Source organism: Trachemys scripta, chromosome 2, assembly GCF_013100865.1.
Source record: "Trachemys scripta elegans isolate TJP31775 chromosome 2, CAS_Tse_1.0, whole genome shotgun sequence".
NCBI lineage: Eukaryota > Metazoa > Chordata > Testudines > Emydidae > Trachemys > Trachemys scripta.
The window spans coordinates 151,259,496-151,279,487 of record NC_048299.1 but is presented as its reverse complement, the minus strand read 5'-3'; the positions used below and the strand labels follow the sequence as shown (position 1 = coordinate 151,279,487).

Here is a 19,992-nt window from a genome sequence, read left to right as displayed (position 1 = left end):
AATGCCAACTTAATCCTTCAGTGATCTGAGGAATATTTATTTTGTGGTGTTAAAGTTGGTAGGTGAGAAGTAAAGTTGTGCATACACAACAGCGTGCGCTCTACAGAACGTGGACAGGGAGGTGGCTTCCCATCCCTCAGCCTTTGATCCTTGGATCATATCACAGATAGGCTAAGTTGTCTAACATGTGGGAGGAAGATTAAGGAGTAAGCGCTTAAGTACTATGATGGTGGGTGCAATTTGGACTAAAAATGGGAAAGCGTCAGAACTAGGAAGAAGTGTGTGCAGCAGGCAGGAAAATGGATCACTGAGTAGTCTTGCTGGGGAGAGGATTGAGCTGAGAAAATCTTATAACAGAATAAAGGCAGCAAATTTGAGTTAGTCAAATTTTTCTCAGTCTGGTCCCTTTTTAAGCCTAATACATCTTAAGTTGGAGACCTTTGTAGAGCAACCCAACACTTTCAGTCTTTGGAGACATTTGGGACAGCTGTTCTTTGTAAGCTGTCAGCATGAATCCCTTTCATGCCATTCTTGACCCTCCTCTCCCCCTTTCCCTGTGAGTCCGCAGGGGAGATAAAGCCATGAAGCATTCTCTTTCCCCACAGAGCAAGCATTGATCTTTCACGAAGCAGGGTGGGCTTTGATTAGTACACGCGGGGGCTGATCCAAATGTCACTGATAAAACAGAGTATAGAAGACTTGCTTCCCTTGTGCTTATTGATGTGTGCCTTTTCTTTCCACCTACTGCAAAGTGCTGCCTATATGTTTAGAGAGATTCCCATTTGGGAGTGTAATAAACTGCAGCAGCACCAGTTTCTATAGTGAAATGGCAGCAGTTCAGCAAACAGCTTAGATAACAGCTGTGTGGGCAAAGAAGTGGCTAGTTAACAAGTGGTTAATCTAGTTCTTTATGGTTTTTTCAGGGTTTCTAACATATACAGTGCAAACATTTTCAGAGGTAACTGGATTCAGAAGGCCGGATGCTGTGATCTGAGATACTTGAGTGCCTTAGTTTTGCAGGCACAGTCTCTTTATCACAGAGATTCAGGTGGCTGTAAGGCATCCAGATTTTGCTGTGCTTTCCAGTTTAAAAAGGTGAAGAATGCTGGCATCCACAGGCCCTTTTGTGAGTCATGGCACAAGCTTGTGCATCCATATGCTGGGAGGGGATATTATCAAGTGTCTGCCCAGAGCTACTGATAATCATGACCTTTTAACTGAGTGAAATAGGATGTAATTGTATAATTGCATTCTGATGTATGCAGTCAGGAAGCAGGATGCAAAACTGGGGACCAGGGAGGTGTTAAGGCAAAATGTATTAGTTGTTAGGGACCCAAGTGACCCCTGGAAGATACCTGTGTTGCCATGAATATTTGATGGATTGCTAGGGTAAAAGTGGCTGTCTATAGCATATGAGCTGAGTATTTAAATATGCCCGAAAGTCAGTTCGGTCAGCTCAGAGATCTTTACCAGATTCTTTCTGGACCCACTGTTTGTGTGTTGTAGTTTTAAAAACAACATCCTGTGGTGATAGTTAAAATGAGCATAAAGATGCAACAATTTTTTTTTGTATTATACAGAGGTGGAGGCTTCTCATTCCAAAAGGGAAATAGTCTATGGAAAATGTTTGGTCTCAGTGCCTGTCATTTAAACCCATCATTGCAATTGGGTCTAATGAGCTCTTTATTTGGCAGCCTTTGCGGAAGACCGGGATTGAATAGGAGCTAGAGACTGAACTCTTTCTCTCCAGAGTGGGGTGTTGATCCATATTGTGTAGCAGTCTGTGAGGGAAGCTGGCATTGTTGCTATTGCTGTTTTTGTACCTGTTCTAGGGATAAACAGAGGCATCTGGTCTCCAGAGCTGTCAGCACTAAACTCACACCCAATAAGTTAAAAGTAAAGGAAAATGTTCTCATTCCTAGTGATCTCCTGTAGTGACATGCAGTCTGGATGCTATACTGTAGGCTATGTGCCTAGCACAATGGAGCCTAACCTGCAGGCAATATCTGTGCTAAATAACATACTTCATTTGTTCCCTTTCTCAGATGCAAGACTGTAAGCCATTATATTACAATATTCAGAGGCTGGTTAGAATTGTGACTCAGATTGAGATCAATTCCACGTAGCTTCCTCTTTATGAATCTTTCCTTCCTTTCATATCATGGGTGCCTATCTCGGAAAAAGATTCATTTTGTTATAGATATTACTGTAGGTCTCCTGCAGGTCTGGTGGTAATAGGGTGACCAGACAGCAAATGGGGAAAATCGGGACAAGGAGTGGGGGGTAATAGCAGCCTATATAAGAAAAAGACCCCAAAATTGGGACTGTCCCTATAAAATCGGGACATCTGGTCACCCTAGGTGGTAAAAGCTGACTTGTATTCTTGCTCGTAAGGAGCCATGATCTTGCAGTCTTTGTAATTCTATTATGTAAGTTCTGGCTGTTCACTGGACTGCTTTGTTTCACATATGAAACGTCTAAGTTTAAAAAATAAACAGCCTGTGCACTAGCAAACAGTCTTTCTGCTGCCAGTGATGTGGAGGGTGTTTAACTGATTATCCCCATAATCTGGAAGTGAGAGAGGAGCTTCTTTTTAAAACATGCATATAATATTTTGTGACTTCTATCAGATTTTTAGTCAGACACATTCTATGCATCTTCCACTTTTGTGGGGGATCTCCTGTCGTAGAGGCTCCTACATACAACTGCTTAAATGCCTGTATGTTTCCCAGTGTATCCTGTGCACTGTATTCAGAAAAGGGTCTAATGTATAAGCACCAACAGCAGGAGTGACACCTTAACCTAATTTTTCCCCTTTAAGATATCAGCTGCTAAAGGACAGGGCACTGGACTGGGACTCAGGAGATCTGGGTTCTACATCAGATCTGCCAATAACCGTCTGTGACATTAGCCAATTCACTTCCTCTCTGGCCTCTATCTTGTCTCTTGACTGAAAGCTCTTAGGCGTTGGGAATATCTTTCACTCCATGTACAGTGCTTAGTGTGATGGTGCTCTTATCTCACATGGAAACTCTAGATGTGCTACCAATACAATTAATAAAACCCTATTTTATTAAATATAAATTAAAAGAATTGTGACCAGAAACAGAATCAGTTTTATTTATCAGTAGAAGTGAAGTGATGGTGCAGACCTCTTCTAGATTAATTTACCAAAATAGATTAAAATTAGATCTAACCGATCTTGTTTTGGTTTTCAGGTATATGCCCTGAGTAGAATTCCTGTAAATCTTAGTAACACTAGAAGGGAGTAGTAAAGAGGTGTGATATAAAATTGCACACCCAGAGTGCTGAGTGCTTTCTTTCTTTTGCATCCCTCAGTTTGGAGGGCAGATGTACTTTTTTTTTTTCCATGATAAGAGGAAATCACCAAAAATTGACCTTCGGGTTGACACTCGTGACTGGCCCAGGTAAAATGAGTTTTGTCTCACTCCAGTTCCAATTCCCAGTAGAAGTGCCCATAAAAAAACCCACAATAGCTGTAATAGACCCAATTTCTGGAGCACTCCTCAGAGTGGCCAAGCTTGACTGGATTGGGGAAACCAAACCCCTAGAGATTGTCCAGCCAAATAAGGATTTAGACACGTTGACAGGAAACCTTGCATGGCCATTGTAGTTATTCATTGTGGTTTAAGAGAACTTTGTTCTCTAGAGTGGGATTTGTAATTTAGCATATTTCACAAAATTCAAATTAAAAATTAATATTCTAGTAGACTTAATGTGGGGCCTGCCAACTTTGACAATGTCACTAACATTTCTAACAAGTGTGCTTATCACAGCTTGGTTGACCCTGCTGATATTGCATTAGAGAGCAAAAAGTCATGAATGTTTGAAGGGAAACTGACCCCTCTCTGAGATGGGAGGACACGTTTTGCCTTTGCACCTTTTTCTTTCAGTTTGATTCTGTTCTGTCTTGTTAGCATTATTAAAGAAAGCAGTCATAAGCTTCTCTTGCTAAACCATGTACACTGTAAATTCACTTCAATTTAACATACCAAGTTATGTGCAATTGTAAATAAAAACTGGATTCATCTCTACCCCATCCTGCAATAAGATTGCTATTTGAAAATTTTATGCCAAAACAGATATTGAGAATTATTCAATCATTTAATCATATTCCCTTGCTTTGTCCGTCCATTACATTAGCTGTATCCCAGAATACATAACACATTAAAGAAAAAATGTGGTCAGAGCATAGGTTAGACTTCTGAAACTCTTTTTCTGTTCCCTGCTTTGCCAATGACTGCCATTCTCTTTCTTTCTTTCTCTCTCTCTCTCTCTCTCTCTCTCTTCCCCCTTCCCCCGCACCCTGGTACCTGTTTTCCTGTCTATAGAATGGCAATACTTGCCTATTTCAGAAGAGAGATGGAGGCTTATTATATATGAGCGCTTTATAAATGCAATTTTTATTCATTTGTAAATCTCAGCTGACTTTTTAAAATGAACATATCTCTGTTTATAATGCTAGTTATGTGTTTGCATAAAGGGACTCTTAAAAAGATTCTTCAGTTTGATTCCTTATGCTTCATTTAGGAAATGTTCCATCATGCTTTACTGTCGGCAGTTCTGATCTCCTTCTTGTAAGTAGTGGTATGTTACAAGAGTAAATCTTTTGTATGAAGAACAGGAGTACTTGTGGCACCTTAGAGACTAACAAATTTATTAGAGCATAAGCTTTCGTGAACTACAGCCCATTTCGTGGACTACAGCATATGCATCCGAAGAAATGGGCTGTAGTCCATGAAAGCTTATGCTCTAATAAATTTGTTAGTCTCTAAGGTGCCACAAGTACTCCTGTTCTTTTTGCGGATACAGACTAACACGGCTGCTACTCTGAAACCTGTCTTTTGTATGAGTGTCAGTTTGTAAGGGAAGAAATGAAATATTCATGTACGCCTTGGTGTGTGACTTCAGACATTAAGGTTACAGACAAAAGGGAAGTTGCATTCTTAAATGTAGTAATCCATAATTGTCTCAAGTTGCTACTGAGATATTGTAACCATTTAGTAATCTGTTTCTAGGCACAGAGCCTTGGAAAAGCTGGATAAGGGATCTCTTTGTAAAACACCAACTAAAAAATCACATGAATGCAACTGTAGTTATCTCTATTACTTCTTATCATGGGTCCTGTAGAGACATCAACAGGCTGTTCAGTGCTCTTTGAACCATGTTTCCCCTTGTGTTACCTTTCTCAACACCAATGATTTTTCAGGTAGTTGTGAAATATCCATACACCATTTGAGACTAAAATGTAAAGTCTGATTTAGAGGTCTGTAGATTTTGTTCTGTTGTCAGAAGTATCATTTCATGGTTATATCCATTATTCTACACTACTATATTTTTTTAAAAATATGTATTTTTAATAGCTCTTCCCCAGGTTGCTAACATGATGAGACATTGTTAAAACTGAAAGAACTTTTAAACTCTGATTTCCACTCCATCAGTGCTATATCTCTTCCCCCCCCCCCCCCCCCGGTATTTTACTCGGGCAGTGAAACCAGCTTAGTCAGTTCCCTGATCTTCTGTCTCCATCCCTCACGTCAATTTGTCATTTATAGTAACTTTCATTTTCTGGTTCTCATTTGCTAGCCCTGATCTATGACATTGAGGTTGCAAACACACCAGGATAAAATTGAAATTGCAGAATATTTAATTTCTCCTATAAATAGTCTTAGTAAAACATTTTATTGTGGATCTAAACAGGCAACCTAAATTACCTGACAAAGTTGCGTTATCTGTAGTAATATTTAAAATTAGGTTTGTGTAAGCATGTCTCTTTAAGGTTTAAATTCAGAACTACATGGGACTCTGGAAATCCTTACGTTTACGTAGGCAGAAAGACTCCTATTCTCTGGAGATTTTAACGTTTCAAATGAGTAAAATCAAAGCTTGCCTGGAGGTTCAATATTTAAGTACCTTGATGTTTTAGCCATCTGTAATAGAAACTGGATTGGAGTTGGTTTGTCTCTGCTCTGGAACTAATTTTTATACCACAGCAGCTGGCTTCTGGAATACTGTGCACCCAAACCAGCATGTATTAAGTACAAAATTTGCTTTCTGATGTCAACCTTTATCTTTCATGTTGTGAAAGAATGTACAGTTTTTGCAGCATGTCAGCCTAAAGGGCAAGTACTTGTTACAAACTTTAATCCAAGCCATACTGCTTGTTGTCATAACAGATTATCTTCCAACTCTCAAAATCATCAAGGCAAACTTGATATCACTTCTCCCATGTTAGACAAATCAGCTGGTTAACAGTCAGTTTGCCAACCACAGGATGATATAAGTATATTCTCTTTAAAACATTTATCTTCAGAGCTTCCTTGGCAAGCTAGCCTGGAGTATTTCCCTGGCCCTAGTAAGGCTGTTGTGGCAATTTGATATTGGTCTGTTCCTCAGTGACATTGAGGCACTTGTTCAGTGACACTATTCAAGCTTGTGAAACTTTTTTCAGCCCCCAGTGGGTTTTGAGTTTTTCCTGTTTGGGGCTTTTTCATTTCTTCTAGCATCTATATCACATGAATATAACACGTACTCGGAAGTTTTTTTTTCCCCCCCCCATACTAAAACATTAGCCTCTAACTAATATTCAACACATTTGATATAATGGTCAGCAAGGACTTAATGATCTCCAGTTTACGTTGCAGATGGGACAGCTGTAGAGATACTGTCCATCTGTTTGTGCTTAGCTGCTCTGAAAATGAGTGCTCTTGCTTTGGTTTCTGCTGACAGGGAGGAAGGAAGGAAAAGCTGCCCCCACCCAATGCAAAGTTGGTTTCAGTTGAATGAGATCTCATCTGTCAGTTCTCCAGCTCAAGCCTAATATAGAGAAATGTGTGCTGTGGCTTTTCCCCCACTGGTGAAGTTGGCTAAGATAAGATCTGATGCTGCTTATGGAACTAGGTTGCTCTTAAAGTTCTACTTGAAATCAACTTTTGGGTTTATTTTAAGATGGGTGAACTTGAGTGCATTATTAAATGAGGATATTCAGGAGCGTCGCCAGCTTTTCTGCCGCCCTAGGCGGCGGAAGGTCCCGCCCCGAAATGCCGCCCCGCCACAGAGGCAGTGGAAGGTCCCACTGCCGAAATACTGCCGCGGTCGCCGCCCCTCAAATTGTAGTGCCCTAGGCGACCGTCTAGGTCACCTAATGGGTTGCGCCGGTCCTGAGGATATTGATATAACAGGCACCATAGAAACTTGCTGGAATGATGATCATCAATGGAACACAGTAATACTAGGGTATAAAATATATAGGAATGACAGAGTAGGTCACACTAGTGGGGCAGTGGCACTATATGTGAAAGAAAGCATAGTCAAATATAGTAAAAATCTTAACTGAATCAAACACAGAATCTCTATGGGTAGAAATTCTGTGCTTGAATCAGAGTATAGCAGTAGCAATATATTACTGACCACCTGACCAGGATGGTGACCATGATTGTGAAATGTTTAGAGACTAGAGAAGCTAAAAAATCAGAAAACCAATAATAATGGATTTCAGCTATCCCCATATTGACTGGGAACGTGTCACGTCAGGATTGGGATACAGAGATAAAATTTCTAGACATCATTAATGACTACTTCTTGTAGCAGCTAGTCCTGGAACCCACAAGGAGAGAAGCAATTCTTGATTTAGTCCTAAGTGGTGCACAGGATCCGGTCCAAGAGGTGAATGTAGTTGAGCCACTTGGTAATAGCAACCATAAATGTAATTATATTTAACATCCTTGGGGAAAATACCAAAGAAACCCACTACAATAGCATTTAACTTCAAAAGGGGGAACACAAAAGTGAGGAGGCTAGTTAAATGGAATTTAAAGGGAACAGTCACCAGAGTGAAATGCCTTTAAGCTGCATGGAACCTTTTAAAAAACACTGTAATAGAGGCTCAAACTATATGTATACCCCAAATAAAAGAGAAAACAGGAAGGAGCGCAAAAAAAGCCACCTTGGCTAAACAACAGAGTAAAAAAGGTGGTTAGAGATAAACCGACCTCTTTTAAAAATTGGAAGTCCAATGTGACTGAGGAAAATAGAAAGGAATCATACAATCGTGCGCCTGGAAGGGACCTTGAGAGGTCATCTTGTTCAGTCCCCTGCACTCATGGCAGGAGTAACGAACATGCACTCTGGCAAGTCAAATGTAAAAGTATAATTAGGCAGGCCAAAAAAGAATTTGAGGTGCAACTAGCAAAACACACAAATCAACAGCAAATTTTATGTACATCAGAAGCAGGAAACCTGCCAAACAATCAGTGGGACCACTCAACGATCGAAATGCTAAAGGAGCACTCAAGGAAGACAAGGCCATTGCAGAGAAGCTCAGTGAATTCTTTGCATTGCTAATCACTGCAGAGGATGTGAGTGAGATACCCCACCTGAGCCATTCTTTTTAGGTGACAAATCTGAGGAGCTGTCCCAGCTTGAGGTATCAGTAGATGAGGTTTTGGAACAAATTGATAAATTAAACAGTAATAAGTCACCAGGACCAGATGGCATTCACCCAACAGTTCTGAAGGAACTCAGATATGAAATTTGCAGAACTACTAACTGTGGTATGTAACCTATTGCTTAAATCAGCCTCTGTACCAGATGACAGGAAGATAGCTAATGTAATGTTGATCTTTTTTTTTTTTTTTTTTTAAGTATCCAGAAGCGATCCTGGAGATTATAGGCTGGTAAACTGAATTTCTGTACTGTCTTTTCTACAAATTTGCCTGGTACTGAACACAATTATCAGACGCTTAGATGAACACAGTATGTTGGGGAAGAATCAACATGGCTTTTGTAAAGGGAAATCATGCTTCACTAATCTATTAGAATTCTTTGAGGGGGTCAACAAACTTGTGGATAAGGGTGATCTAGTGGATATAGTGTACTTAAACTTTCAGAAAGCCCAATGTCCCTTCCCAAAGGCTATTGAGCAATGTAGGCAGTGTGGGATAAGAGGGAAGGTCCTCTTGTGGATCAGCAACTGGTTCAAAGATAGGATAGGAATAAATGGTCAGTTTTCACAGTGGAGAGGAGTAAATAGCAGGATCCCCAAGGATCTGTATTGGGGCCAATGCTGTTCAACATATTCATAAATTATGTATAAAAAAGGGGTAAACAGTGAATTGGCAAAGTTTGCAGATGAGATGAAATTACTCAAGATAGTTAAGTCCAAAGCTGACTGAGACGAGTTAACCAGTTTTGTGAGATCCCTTTGTATCTGTGGCAAAATGGCAAATGAAATTCACTGTTGATAAAGCAAAGTAATGCACATTGGTAAACATAACCCCAACTATAAATACAAAGTGACAGGGTCTACATTAGCTGTTACCACTCAAGAAAGAGATCTTAGAGTCAGAGTGGATAGTTCTCTGAAAACATCTGCTCAGTGTTCAGTAGTTATCAAAAAAGCTAACAATTTAGGAACCATTAGGAAAGGAATAGATAAGAAGACAAAATATCATAATGCCACTATATAAATTCATGGTACACCTTGAATACTGGTTGTCCCATCTCAAAAATGATATTAGAGTTGGAAAAAGAACAGAGAAAAGCAACAAAATTTATTAGGGGTATGGAACAGCTTCCATATGAGAAGAGATTAAAAAGACCAGGACTGTTCATCTTAAAAAAGAGACTAAGAGGCAATATGATAGAGGTCTGTACAATCATGAATGGTGTGAATAAGGAAGTGTTATTTAACCCTTCACATAACACATGAACTAGGGGTCACCCAATAAAATTATTGGGCAGCAGGTTTAAAACAAACATAAGGGAATATTTCACACAACATACAGTCAACCTGTGGAACTTGTTGCTGGGGATGTTGTGAAGGCCTAAACTATAACTGGGTTCAAAAAAGAATTAAATAAGTTCATGGAGGATAGGTCCATCAATGTTTATTAGCCAAGACAGTCAGGGAGGCAACCCCATGCTCTGGATGTCCCTAAACTTCTGACGGCCAGAAGCTGGGACTGGATGACAAGGGGTAGGTTACTTGATTAATTCCCATGTTCTGCTCATTCCCTTTGAATCATCTGACACTGGCCACTGTCAGAAGACAGGATACTGGGCTAGATGGACCATTGATCTGATCCAGTATGGCCATTCTTATGTTATTCCCAAAAACTCTCAGTAAAGTCTATAGATGATTAGTGCCCTATAAAAGGTTTTATGACATACCATCTTCTTCCATCTCGTTTGTAGTGTGTGCTGTATTTATGGAGTTTAAAGATAAATCATCCCAAAACGCTGTTCCTGCTTCGAGGGAACCATGAGTGCAGGCACCTCACAGAATACTTCACCTTTAAACAGGAATGTAAGTATACCCAGTTCTCCTCAGTAATGACATAGATGCACTAGCATCTGGCCAGGTCAGGGCTCTCGGTCCTCTATTGGCCCTGTCTTGGATGGCCTAGCTGGCTTTGGCAAATGTATCTGCACTTAGCTGTCCTCTCATTTCCAGTATTCTAGCACACTGCTTTAAATGCTGTTCAGTATTTTGGGTTGAACCAATCCTATGGAGTGCTGAACATACGCTAAAGTAGCATTTGAGTCCTCTTGGTAAAAGGAATATGAATGCAGATAAAAGGAGTGCAAGCCCATCTCCTGTGTTACTGACAAATGGTTGCATGCAAAGTCCCCTCCTTCTCCCCAGTTTCTAGACCCAGCACCCTATAATTACTGCCAAGTGACTTTCAGTTCAGTTTGTGCAGCTGGAATTGGTGATTACAGCTGGAAGAAAATAAAGGACTCTTCCTAGTGTTTGTACTGGGCGAATCATTACCTCTAAGATAATTTTATTTTAGTTAAATATAGTATTTATAACTTTTTAAAGTATGTGAAACTAGTGCTGGTGAAAGGTCAAGTGGCATGCCAGCACTGGAGACTGAAATCCTCTCTCCACACAACAAGCATAGCAGAGGCAGCAGTCACTTCGACCCTGACCTGAAAGAGTTGTCTCTAGAGGACAGATAGTAGTTCAGTTCTGTAGCTCAGCTGGCTGTCAGAGGGGTAAAGTGTGACAGGAATCTACCTGTTTGTTCAGAAATGAGCTGAGAGGCATCAGCTTGCTTCATGCTGAATACCGAAAAGCCATCTGATGATGGTCATTATTTCTCTCTACTGAGCTGGGCTGGATTTGAGCCAGTGATCTAGAGGTTAAAGGTTCTGTATTCTGTTCCCAGGATCCCCTGTTGAAAAGCATAATAAACAAAAACCGCCTTTTCTCTTCCTGTACATAAATGTTTCACTACAGAAGCCTTTTTGAGCCACAGAAATAAGGGAGGGAGAAAATGAAAAATTCACCCTTTCCTTGTAGATGAAGGTCAATCTTACAGTAACAGTAAGATTTTTTCCAAGACATGGTTGTGATAAAACATCACCATCTAAGATGGCTGCCAGACATGAGGCCATGTGTACTTTGATGTGGTGATCTCCTAATGTGACTACTTGGTGTTGTAGGGTCTTACTACTTCAATAGCATCTGACGGGGGACGTTTCTGAATCTATCTGGCAACTGGTTGTGAAAACTTAGTTTCTGCTTTTAGGAAACCCATATCACTTCCGTGACACTTACTGAAAACTTTCCTAGCCTATCTGTTAAAACAAGCAGCAAACGATATCAGATTGCAGAGCATTAATGGTTAAGCCAGCAGGTGTCTAGACATACTGCTGCTTAGAACAGCACCTCCTGTTGTATCCATAAAAAGAAATCTAAAACATAGGCTTTTAGAATGCATTTTAATGTGGAGATTGCGGGATGTAACTTTTTTTTTTAAGCCCTTTGGGCCAACTCAGCACGCTAAATAAGAAAACTTGTTCTCAGTGGCTTCTTTTGGGGGAATCGGATCATTTTGTGTTCTAATCTGTTCAGGTCTCAGACAGAAAAGGTTGGGTCAGGTCAGTACTCAGATAGGAGCCCTTGAAATAACACAAGTTGCAGGGAATGGTGCTGAAAGTGCACTGAAGGGCTCTCTTCTCTCTGAATCAGTAATGAACTAGTGCCTCAGCATGGTGAGAGAACTGCTACTAGTTGATTGTATCTCTGACATCAGGCTGAGGCATAAAGCTGAGAACCTGACCATATGTGGACATTAAAGATTATATGCTATTTTTTGTAAGACTTGGTGTGTTAACCCCTGGTAGCCTGGTCAAATTCTAGCTCCTTAGCCTCCCTGAGCCTCCCTTGAAGCACTCGTATCCAACCGAAACCACAATTCCTTATCTAAACTGTTATTGGTTGTGCCAAGTTAAACAGCTGTTGCAGTTCCTAGTGTATAGTCTGCATAGTAGTTGAAGCTTGTAAGATTCTTTGGGGTCCTTTGAGATGAAAGGTGCAATATGAATGTAAGATATTTACATGATTTTATTAGTAAACCAAGTTCTTTCTAACCCTTGGCAATGCTGAGGCGCCTCTTCCAGGAAGTTCTTGCTATGGAAGTTAACATGCACTAGGATAAGTTAATTTCTGAGCTTGAGGGGAGAAGATTAAAGTAAAAGTTCCTGACTGGGGCCACATTGGAAGCCTTTTGACTTTCAGGGTCATTAAGTATTTTCTAAGACAGCTCCATTAGTGTGCTAGAGGAAAGCTTTGCTTAGAATGTCATAGGTGTAGACTGTTTCTGTTTCACCTTCTACATTAGCTTCCTCTGACAATGCTACAGATCAGTATGTTAGTCTGAATGCATGAATGGCCTGGAATCTTTTCATCCAACTTGATCAACTCCCATTGGGTAGAAGATAAACCATCTCTCTCTCTCCTGCCTGCTCTCCCCGTTAGGTCGAATCAAATATTCGGAGCGAGTGTATGATGCATGTATGGATACATTTGACTGTCTTCCTCTTGCCGCCCTCCTAAACCAGCAGTTCCTGTGCGTCCATGGAGGACTGTCTCCAGAAATCACATGTCTAGATGACATTAGGAAAGTAAGTAATCTCACTCGTCATTCACACAGACATTTTTATTGCGCACTTGTATTACTAGGGTTCCATTTTAGTTGCATACTCACACAACCCATCTCTGGTGGACATGAGAGTTATCGCTTCCTCTGGAATCTTGGATTGTTGAAGTTTGGTCTTAATAGGGCTTTCTTTGATCCCTTTACTGAAAGGGTTTGACTGCAGTTTAAGCATCAGGTTTGATACCCTTCTGGGAACCCAAGATCCCAGCAGGAATATAACAGCTTTTTTTTGTTCCGAGGTAAAGAAATTGAGTTCCAAGCAGTTCAGTGTGCATGGGCCTTTTGGACAATATGTTAAAAAGCCAAAGCCCTGTCAGTTGCATGGACAGTACAGCTCCTTAGTCCTTATTATGGAGCATTCTGGGCACTGGTTAACAGCCTTTGCATCCCACAGGTGGCTGCTGTAGTTTGATGTTCTTTGTCGAAAAACATGCTATGCACGTTTGCTATTCCTCCATTTTATCTGCTGTTTCTGATACTCCCCCATGTATCTTGAGACCGCAGCATGCTCTGTAGTTCTGCAGCACAGCTCAAGCTACTTTGAGTGTTTGAGGGTAATGGATCACACACTTTCCTTCCTCTCTCCCACCTCATCCTTAATTCTCTCATGCAGCCAGAGCTGGTTGGTTGCAAGGGCCTGACAGATTGTCCCAAGTTGGGCCTTCCGTCAGCAAAACTCCAGGCTAATTTAATGGCCTTTGGGTTGGTTACTAAGACTTGGTTCCTGCTCTTCTTCCTGAATTGCTACCTGGTAGCGTGTCATTGACTTAGTTTGCATTTTTAAGTCTGCAGTATGTTTTTCATTATTATATAGAATTTACTTTTTCTGCCGCTATGTAACAGGTTAATAACATCCTTGATGCTGACTGCATTGAATTTCTGTAGACACTGAGTGTAGGTTCTCTAGTGGTTATACCAGGGAGCTTCAAGTCAGATAGTATATGTCGGTTCTCCCACAGTGAAGATCTCTTCTGAATGTTTTGAGGGAGAAGAGAAAGCAGGCAGGGGCAGAAAGCCAGGCAACTCATGAGCATCCAAGTGGTGATCAGATGGCTGCCACTCAGACCTTGCTCCCCAAAAGATGGAAAAAGAGAAGGGAGGAAGCTCAGAGCTGTTGAGTAGACTCAGTTTTGGTCTCAGTAAGAGAGGAGGTGTCCAAAGCTCTAATCCTAATTCATTCGAACTAGCCCATCTCCAGAGCTCTTCTGCCTAGAAGCATGTACCCCTTGGTTACAAAGCCACTTGACCTCCACAATTGTCCTCATTTTGTGTGCACCTTCCAGTTAGACAGGTTTAAAGAGCCTCCAGCCTTTGGTCCGATGTGTGACCTACTCTGGTCTGATCCATCAGAGGATTACGGCAATGAGAAGACGCTAGAGCATTTCACTCACAACACTGTTCGAGGTTGCTCCTATTTCTACAGGTAAGCAGAGTTTCAGTGGGGCTCAGATAAACTATGGCTTCTGACTTGCCCTGGGTAGTGTTTAAAAGCGAATGGAGAGATGGAGTGAAATCCAATTGTTGTGTTAAATGCCCCTACTTACCAGGTTCTTGGGCTGTCTGTGTAAGCACAGAAATGCATGAACTTGCATTAAAGCTGTTTTTCCCCTATGGGAGAGCTACTTGGGTGGTACCTGACTCCCTGAAGCTGCCCCAGGATGCATCACTCGATGAAATCGCAAGTATTTAAGGTTGTAATAAGACTTCTGGTACCTGTTATGGTGCTTTTGGAGATAATTTCAGGGACCAGAAGGTATCAAGGGGATTTTAGAAGGAAAGAAATAATTTTAAAAGATAATTTTCTATACTTGACTCCTTGCAACCTGCCTGGTTGGGATTTAGCGTAGGAATCCAGACTGACTATTGTTTCCAATGTGCTTTGTGATTAATCTTTAAAAGATGGCACTGTACATAGATGTGGCCTTATTTCAGAGGTGCTGGGCGCTTGCAGCTTTCATTGGCTTTGAAGGGTATGACTACACTGCAGCTGGGAGTGAGCTTCCCCGCCTGGGTAGACAGACTTGTGACTGCAGGACTCTAGCTAGCATGCTAAAAATAGCATTGGGAATGTTGCTGCACTGGCTGAGGCTCACGCTAGCCACCTAAGCTTGAAGCCAGAGGAGCAGGTGGGTCTGAGCTTGGCGGCTAGTGCAAGCCTCTGCTGGTGTAGTAACATCCACACTACTGTTTTTTAGCACGCTAGCTTGAGCCATGCCAGCGTCAGTCTGCCAGCCAGGGTTGGGGGCTCACTCCCAGCTGTAGAGTAGACCTAGCCAAAGATGCTCAGCACATCTGAAATCAGCCCACAACTGTGTGCAGTGCTATCATTTAAAGATTAATTGCAAAGCTCACGAGATCATTAACGCTCTGTGTTCTCATTTCTCCTGCCTCTCCAGAGGAGGGAGGATTTTTGTCTTTGCTACCTACTAATGTATTTAAAACTCTTCTCTTTAGTTACCCTGCAGTCTGTGAATTTTTGCAAAACAATAGTTTGTTATCTGTAATCCGAGCTCATGAAGCCCAGGATGCCGGGTAAGTGCTGCAGTGCTAGGACTGTGCAAGAATGTTTTTTCAGTTTTTCTACCCTTAGCAAGACCAGAATGCTAACACCATGCCCTGCCTTCTAGGTACCGAATGTACAGGAAGAGCCAGACAACAGGCTTTCCATCGCTAATCACGATCTTCTCTGCACCAAATTACCTAGATGTGTATAACAACAAGGGTAAGGCTGGCAAGGCCATGTCTCTGCAGTTGTTTTGGATGCCAGTGCTGTTTGAATATTAACCCTTAGGAAACCCCTCTCCAATTTCCTCCTCCTGTTTTGTTAGCAGTAGCCCCAGTTCACTCCATCTTTCTCATTTCAATGAAACCTCTTCCACTTCCCTAGGTGTGTGCACAGCCTGTGAGCCAGAACATGCTAGCCACTGAGCCAACTGCATCATGCTAGCTGCTGTGTGCTGCTACCCCTCTCTTCCAGCCTGGCCTGACCTGCTGATATGATTCTACTCCCACTCATCTGGTTCTCAGCTTTCAGGGGGAGGTGGGTGTCTGGGAAGTGACAACTGGGGAAGATGGTGGAACAGCTCAAAACAGGCTCCTCAAGATCCCTGAAGTTAGTATTACCTTTTATCTGCCACAGTGGTCTGATGGAATCCTAAGAAAACATCTCATCTTCAGTGTGGTGTGTGCCTGGGATAAGCTAGTGTTGAATCCAAAAGAGCTTCATTAAGTGTCAGTTTGACAAAAGCCTGTAAACTCATAGTGAAGATTGCCACTCTGTGTATGACTTGACCCTATCCCAACCCATGTGTTGCAGCACCAGTGCACAAAGGAATAAATAAACCATGGAGTTAGTAGCTTTGGTTCTGAATTTCTTTCCTTTAGTCAGTTCAACTTAGATACTTCAGCATCACATTATTTTCCTTTTTTGGATGGTGGCACTGAATGAAAAGTAGCTGTGCTATTAGCTTTGCAGCTGCATTCAGATTGGCAATAGATTGTTGTGGCATTGCTTACTGAAGTCACGCACTGTTTCACTGACATCATCAGGTCAGTGGGTCCACAGGACACACTATAGCTAGAAGCGTTTGACATATGTAAACACGAAGGAGAAGGAAGAAGAAAATTGTTCAGAATAGTCCATGGTGGTTATAAATACAAATAATGGGATGAAAATGAGCAAAGGTAAAATTTAGGCTGAGAGCAGGAACTCTTTCCTAAGAGCCTGATCTGGAGGGCAGAGGAATAGTCTTGAAGAGGAGTTTGTGGCAATCAGTTACTCTGGACACAGCCCTAGTGTATGCTTCAGAGGGAACAATCTTAAACTGCTTGGCCAAGAGTACTTAATAGGCCTTCACCTCTGATTCTGATATCTGTGGGAATGTCATCTTATATCATGTCATCAGGGGCCCTTAAATTAATATTGACATGCATTGGGAAAAGGAGCATTGCTGTGAAATTAGAACCACACTGAGGACTAAAAGCAGCTGCGAATCTTGTTTCTAAAGCTAAAAGCTAAAGCTTTTTTTTTTTTGTCTAAACTGGACTAAGTAGCAAACTTAAACAAGACCCCTTCTTTCGCACTCTGAGCCAGAAATGGCTTACCTGGCTTTAACTGATTATTAAAGTGTCCCCCTCTAAGATGACAGTTTGCATGCTGTTACAACTAAACTGTCAAGTTATAAGCCCTGGGGGGATGACATACATGCCGGTAATGGCAACTCACCAGTAATAGTGACTACGCCGCTGTAACATGCAGTTGCTGTCCATGTTCATAAACTTTAACCCTTCTGATATTAAATAAGGAGTGAGGGAAACTTTCCACTTATCTTTCTAACCTTAACTTAGGACCAAGAGTTTCTAGTTCATGGTTTCTTTGAGGTGACCGTTTGAAGCTTCTGAGCAGAGTGTACTTTTTCTTTAGAGTCTCATTATATTGTCCTGAGGAGCTATTTGGAAGATGAGCTATTGTGAAATGTCTAAAACTTCATGCCCTGTAGTTGATAAACTGAAAATACCACTTAAGCCTCTTAATTCTAGATAAGTAGTAGTTTGGTGCTGCACAAATTGAACTAGTTGTCATTGTGTGATCACTAATGCTCAGTGCTGAACGAACCTAGAGGGAGACAGTCTTTGCGCCTCAGAGCTCACCGTGCCTGCATATACACGTTATTTCTCTCTATTCTTTTTTAGCTGCTGTGCTGAAATATGAAAACAATGTCATGAACATCAGACAGTTCAACTGTTCTCCACACCCCTACTGGCTTCCAAACTTCATGGATGTCTTCACGTGGTCTTTACCTTTTGTAGGGGAAAAGGGTAAGAAATAAAGCATTCAGATTTCTGTTTGGCCTAAACAGTGACCGATCAGAGCACTGTATGTGTTAACATCCCCCTGAGGGTAACTAAATATCTGTAAATATCAAATCAGGGGATTATCTAGGAAGTTTTAAATATGTGGTACAGCTTGGCAGTGTAAAATGGCATTGATAAGTAGTTCAGACTTACCATGACCTATTGTACAGTAGTAGAACTCTGATGGCTAAAGTTCCCCAGATTTTAAGTTTCTTTGGCAAAGAAGGTCTGCTTTGCCATTACCAAGAAGTTAAATAAAATGGTCCCCATTTCACAATATTTTTGTACTGTAAATAAATAAATAAAATAAATTAATAGATATCCTATCTCCTAGACCTGGAAGGGACCTTGAAATGTCATCAAGTCCAGCCCCCTGCCTTCACTAGCAGGACCAAGTACTGATTTTTGCCCCAGATCCCTAAGGGGCCCCCTCAAGGGTTGAACTCATAACCCTGGATTTAGCAGACCAATGCTCAAACCACTGAGCTATCCCTCCCCCCTGATTACCTGTGAACCAGCCTTGATTAGGTAATTCCCCCAACTGAGCTGACATCTTCCATGCTACATAAAGAAAGAGATAAATATCATGTAGATGTGTGGCCTATCAGAGCATTCACCACAGTCAGGGAGAGGTTTTGATTTCAGTTTTAATAAAGTACAGCTGCCTAAAAAAACCCCAGATTTTGCCAAAATTCCAGCTTCTTAACAAAGGAGCGCTGTCCTCTCCCAACTAGTCTAGATTTTCATTCAGGGCTTTAGGTTTTGGGGATAGCTTAAAGGTCTAAAATGTTTACTCTGTGGAACCAAAGGTTGAAATCCCAGAAGAGCCAACATTCCCTGAAACAGATGGCGTATTATGCAGTTTTTGTGTGGTGGGGGGAGTGAAGGGAGATTGGGAAGGGACCTTAACTGAGACCCAATCTCTTCTGCATGAACACTATGGATACCCCACTCCCTGATCAGTTCCCATGCAGTTGTGCAGCATTCTGTGCAATGCTCAGATTGCACCCACCTCTGTGACAGAGGGTCTCAAGTATCTAATCCAACGTGTTTTGGGATCCTTTGCAATAAAAAATGCTGCAGAATATAGCTATAAAATATCTTTGGGCTCCCTCTTCAAATGTGTAAATGACTGATATCATTGGTTCAATCCGGCTCACCCTCCTTCCTTGAGCAGTGTGAGCGCCAGCCCCCTCTAATCTTCCTACCTATTTGTCACTACTTCTTGCAGTCACAGAGATGCTGGTCAACATCCTCAACATCTGCTCTGATGATGAGTTGATTTCAGATGGTGATGAAACTTTGGAAGGTAACAACCTTTATTACAAGTTGGGCTGTTAACAGTGGTGAGGTAATAGTTTAAAGCTAAATTCAGAGAGATTGGAATCCACTTTAGAACCAAATACCAAACTTTGTCCCTTTGCAATCCAGTGACAGTGAAGTGCATAGGGTTGTACTTATTTGTGGCACTAGATCAGGGGTTGGCAACCTACGGCACGCATACCAAACATGTCACGTGAGACAATTTTGAGTGGCACGCAACTCCCTGCGGTGGTCCCGGCCCTCAACCCTCCCGCCCACTGCTCTTCCCTGCGGGGGCAGGAGGCAAAAGCTTGGTTCTGCGGCAGCCAAGCTTCCCCCCCTCCCCCGCTTCTTCCCCCAGTGTGGTGCTTTCCTGCCCCGCATCCTTTCTGTCCCTGGCCAATCAGCTGATGGCCCTAGCGAGGGGGCGGGGGAAGGGCGGCAGCGTCCACACAGCTCCATAGAGGAGGCAGAGAGAGGTAGGGACGGAGCCTGGGGGAAGGGAGTGGAACAGGGCATATCCCTTCCAGCCCCCTGCCATAAGCCGCTCGGGGTAGGGGGCTGGGAGCACCCCCACGAGCCGAGCACCCCAGCCCTCTGCCCTGCACCCCCCACACACTCTAGCCCTCTGCCCTGAACCACCCCCACCCCAACGCACCCAGCCCTCTGCCCTGAACCCCCCATACCCCAACACACACTCAGCTTTCTGCCCTGCACCCCCATGCACCCAACCCTCTGCCCTGCACCTCCACACACCCAGCCCTCTGCCCTCCACCCCCACAGCCCCATCCCTCTGCCCTGAACCCCCCACACATACTCAGCCTTCTGCCCTGCACCCCCATATCCCCAGCCCTCTTCCCTGACC

General features: G+C 42.3%; 1 protein-coding gene across 6 annotated transcripts in view; it reads left to right on the top strand.

The window, feature by feature from the left end:
• Nucleotides 1–19,992, top strand: part of PPP3CC (protein phosphatase 3 catalytic subunit gamma) — a 52,704-nt gene that overhangs the window by 21,035 nt on the left and 11,677 nt on the right. For all 6 annotated transcript variants that reach the window (XM_034761884.1, XM_034761887.1, XM_034761883.1 and 3 more), the window contains exons 4-10: nucleotides 10,216–10,327; nucleotides 12,791–12,936; nucleotides 14,255–14,394; nucleotides 15,426–15,503; nucleotides 15,599–15,693; nucleotides 17,664–17,789; nucleotides 19,057–19,134. In XM_034761884.1, coding sequence (XP_034617775.1) covers nucleotides 10,216–10,327; nucleotides 12,791–12,936; nucleotides 14,255–14,394; nucleotides 15,426–15,503; nucleotides 15,599–15,693; nucleotides 17,664–17,789; nucleotides 19,057–19,134 — 775 coding nt within the window. The remainder of the gene's footprint in view (nucleotides 1–10,215; nucleotides 10,328–12,790; nucleotides 12,937–14,254; nucleotides 14,395–15,425; nucleotides 15,504–15,598; nucleotides 15,694–17,663; nucleotides 17,790–19,056; nucleotides 19,135–19,992) is intronic.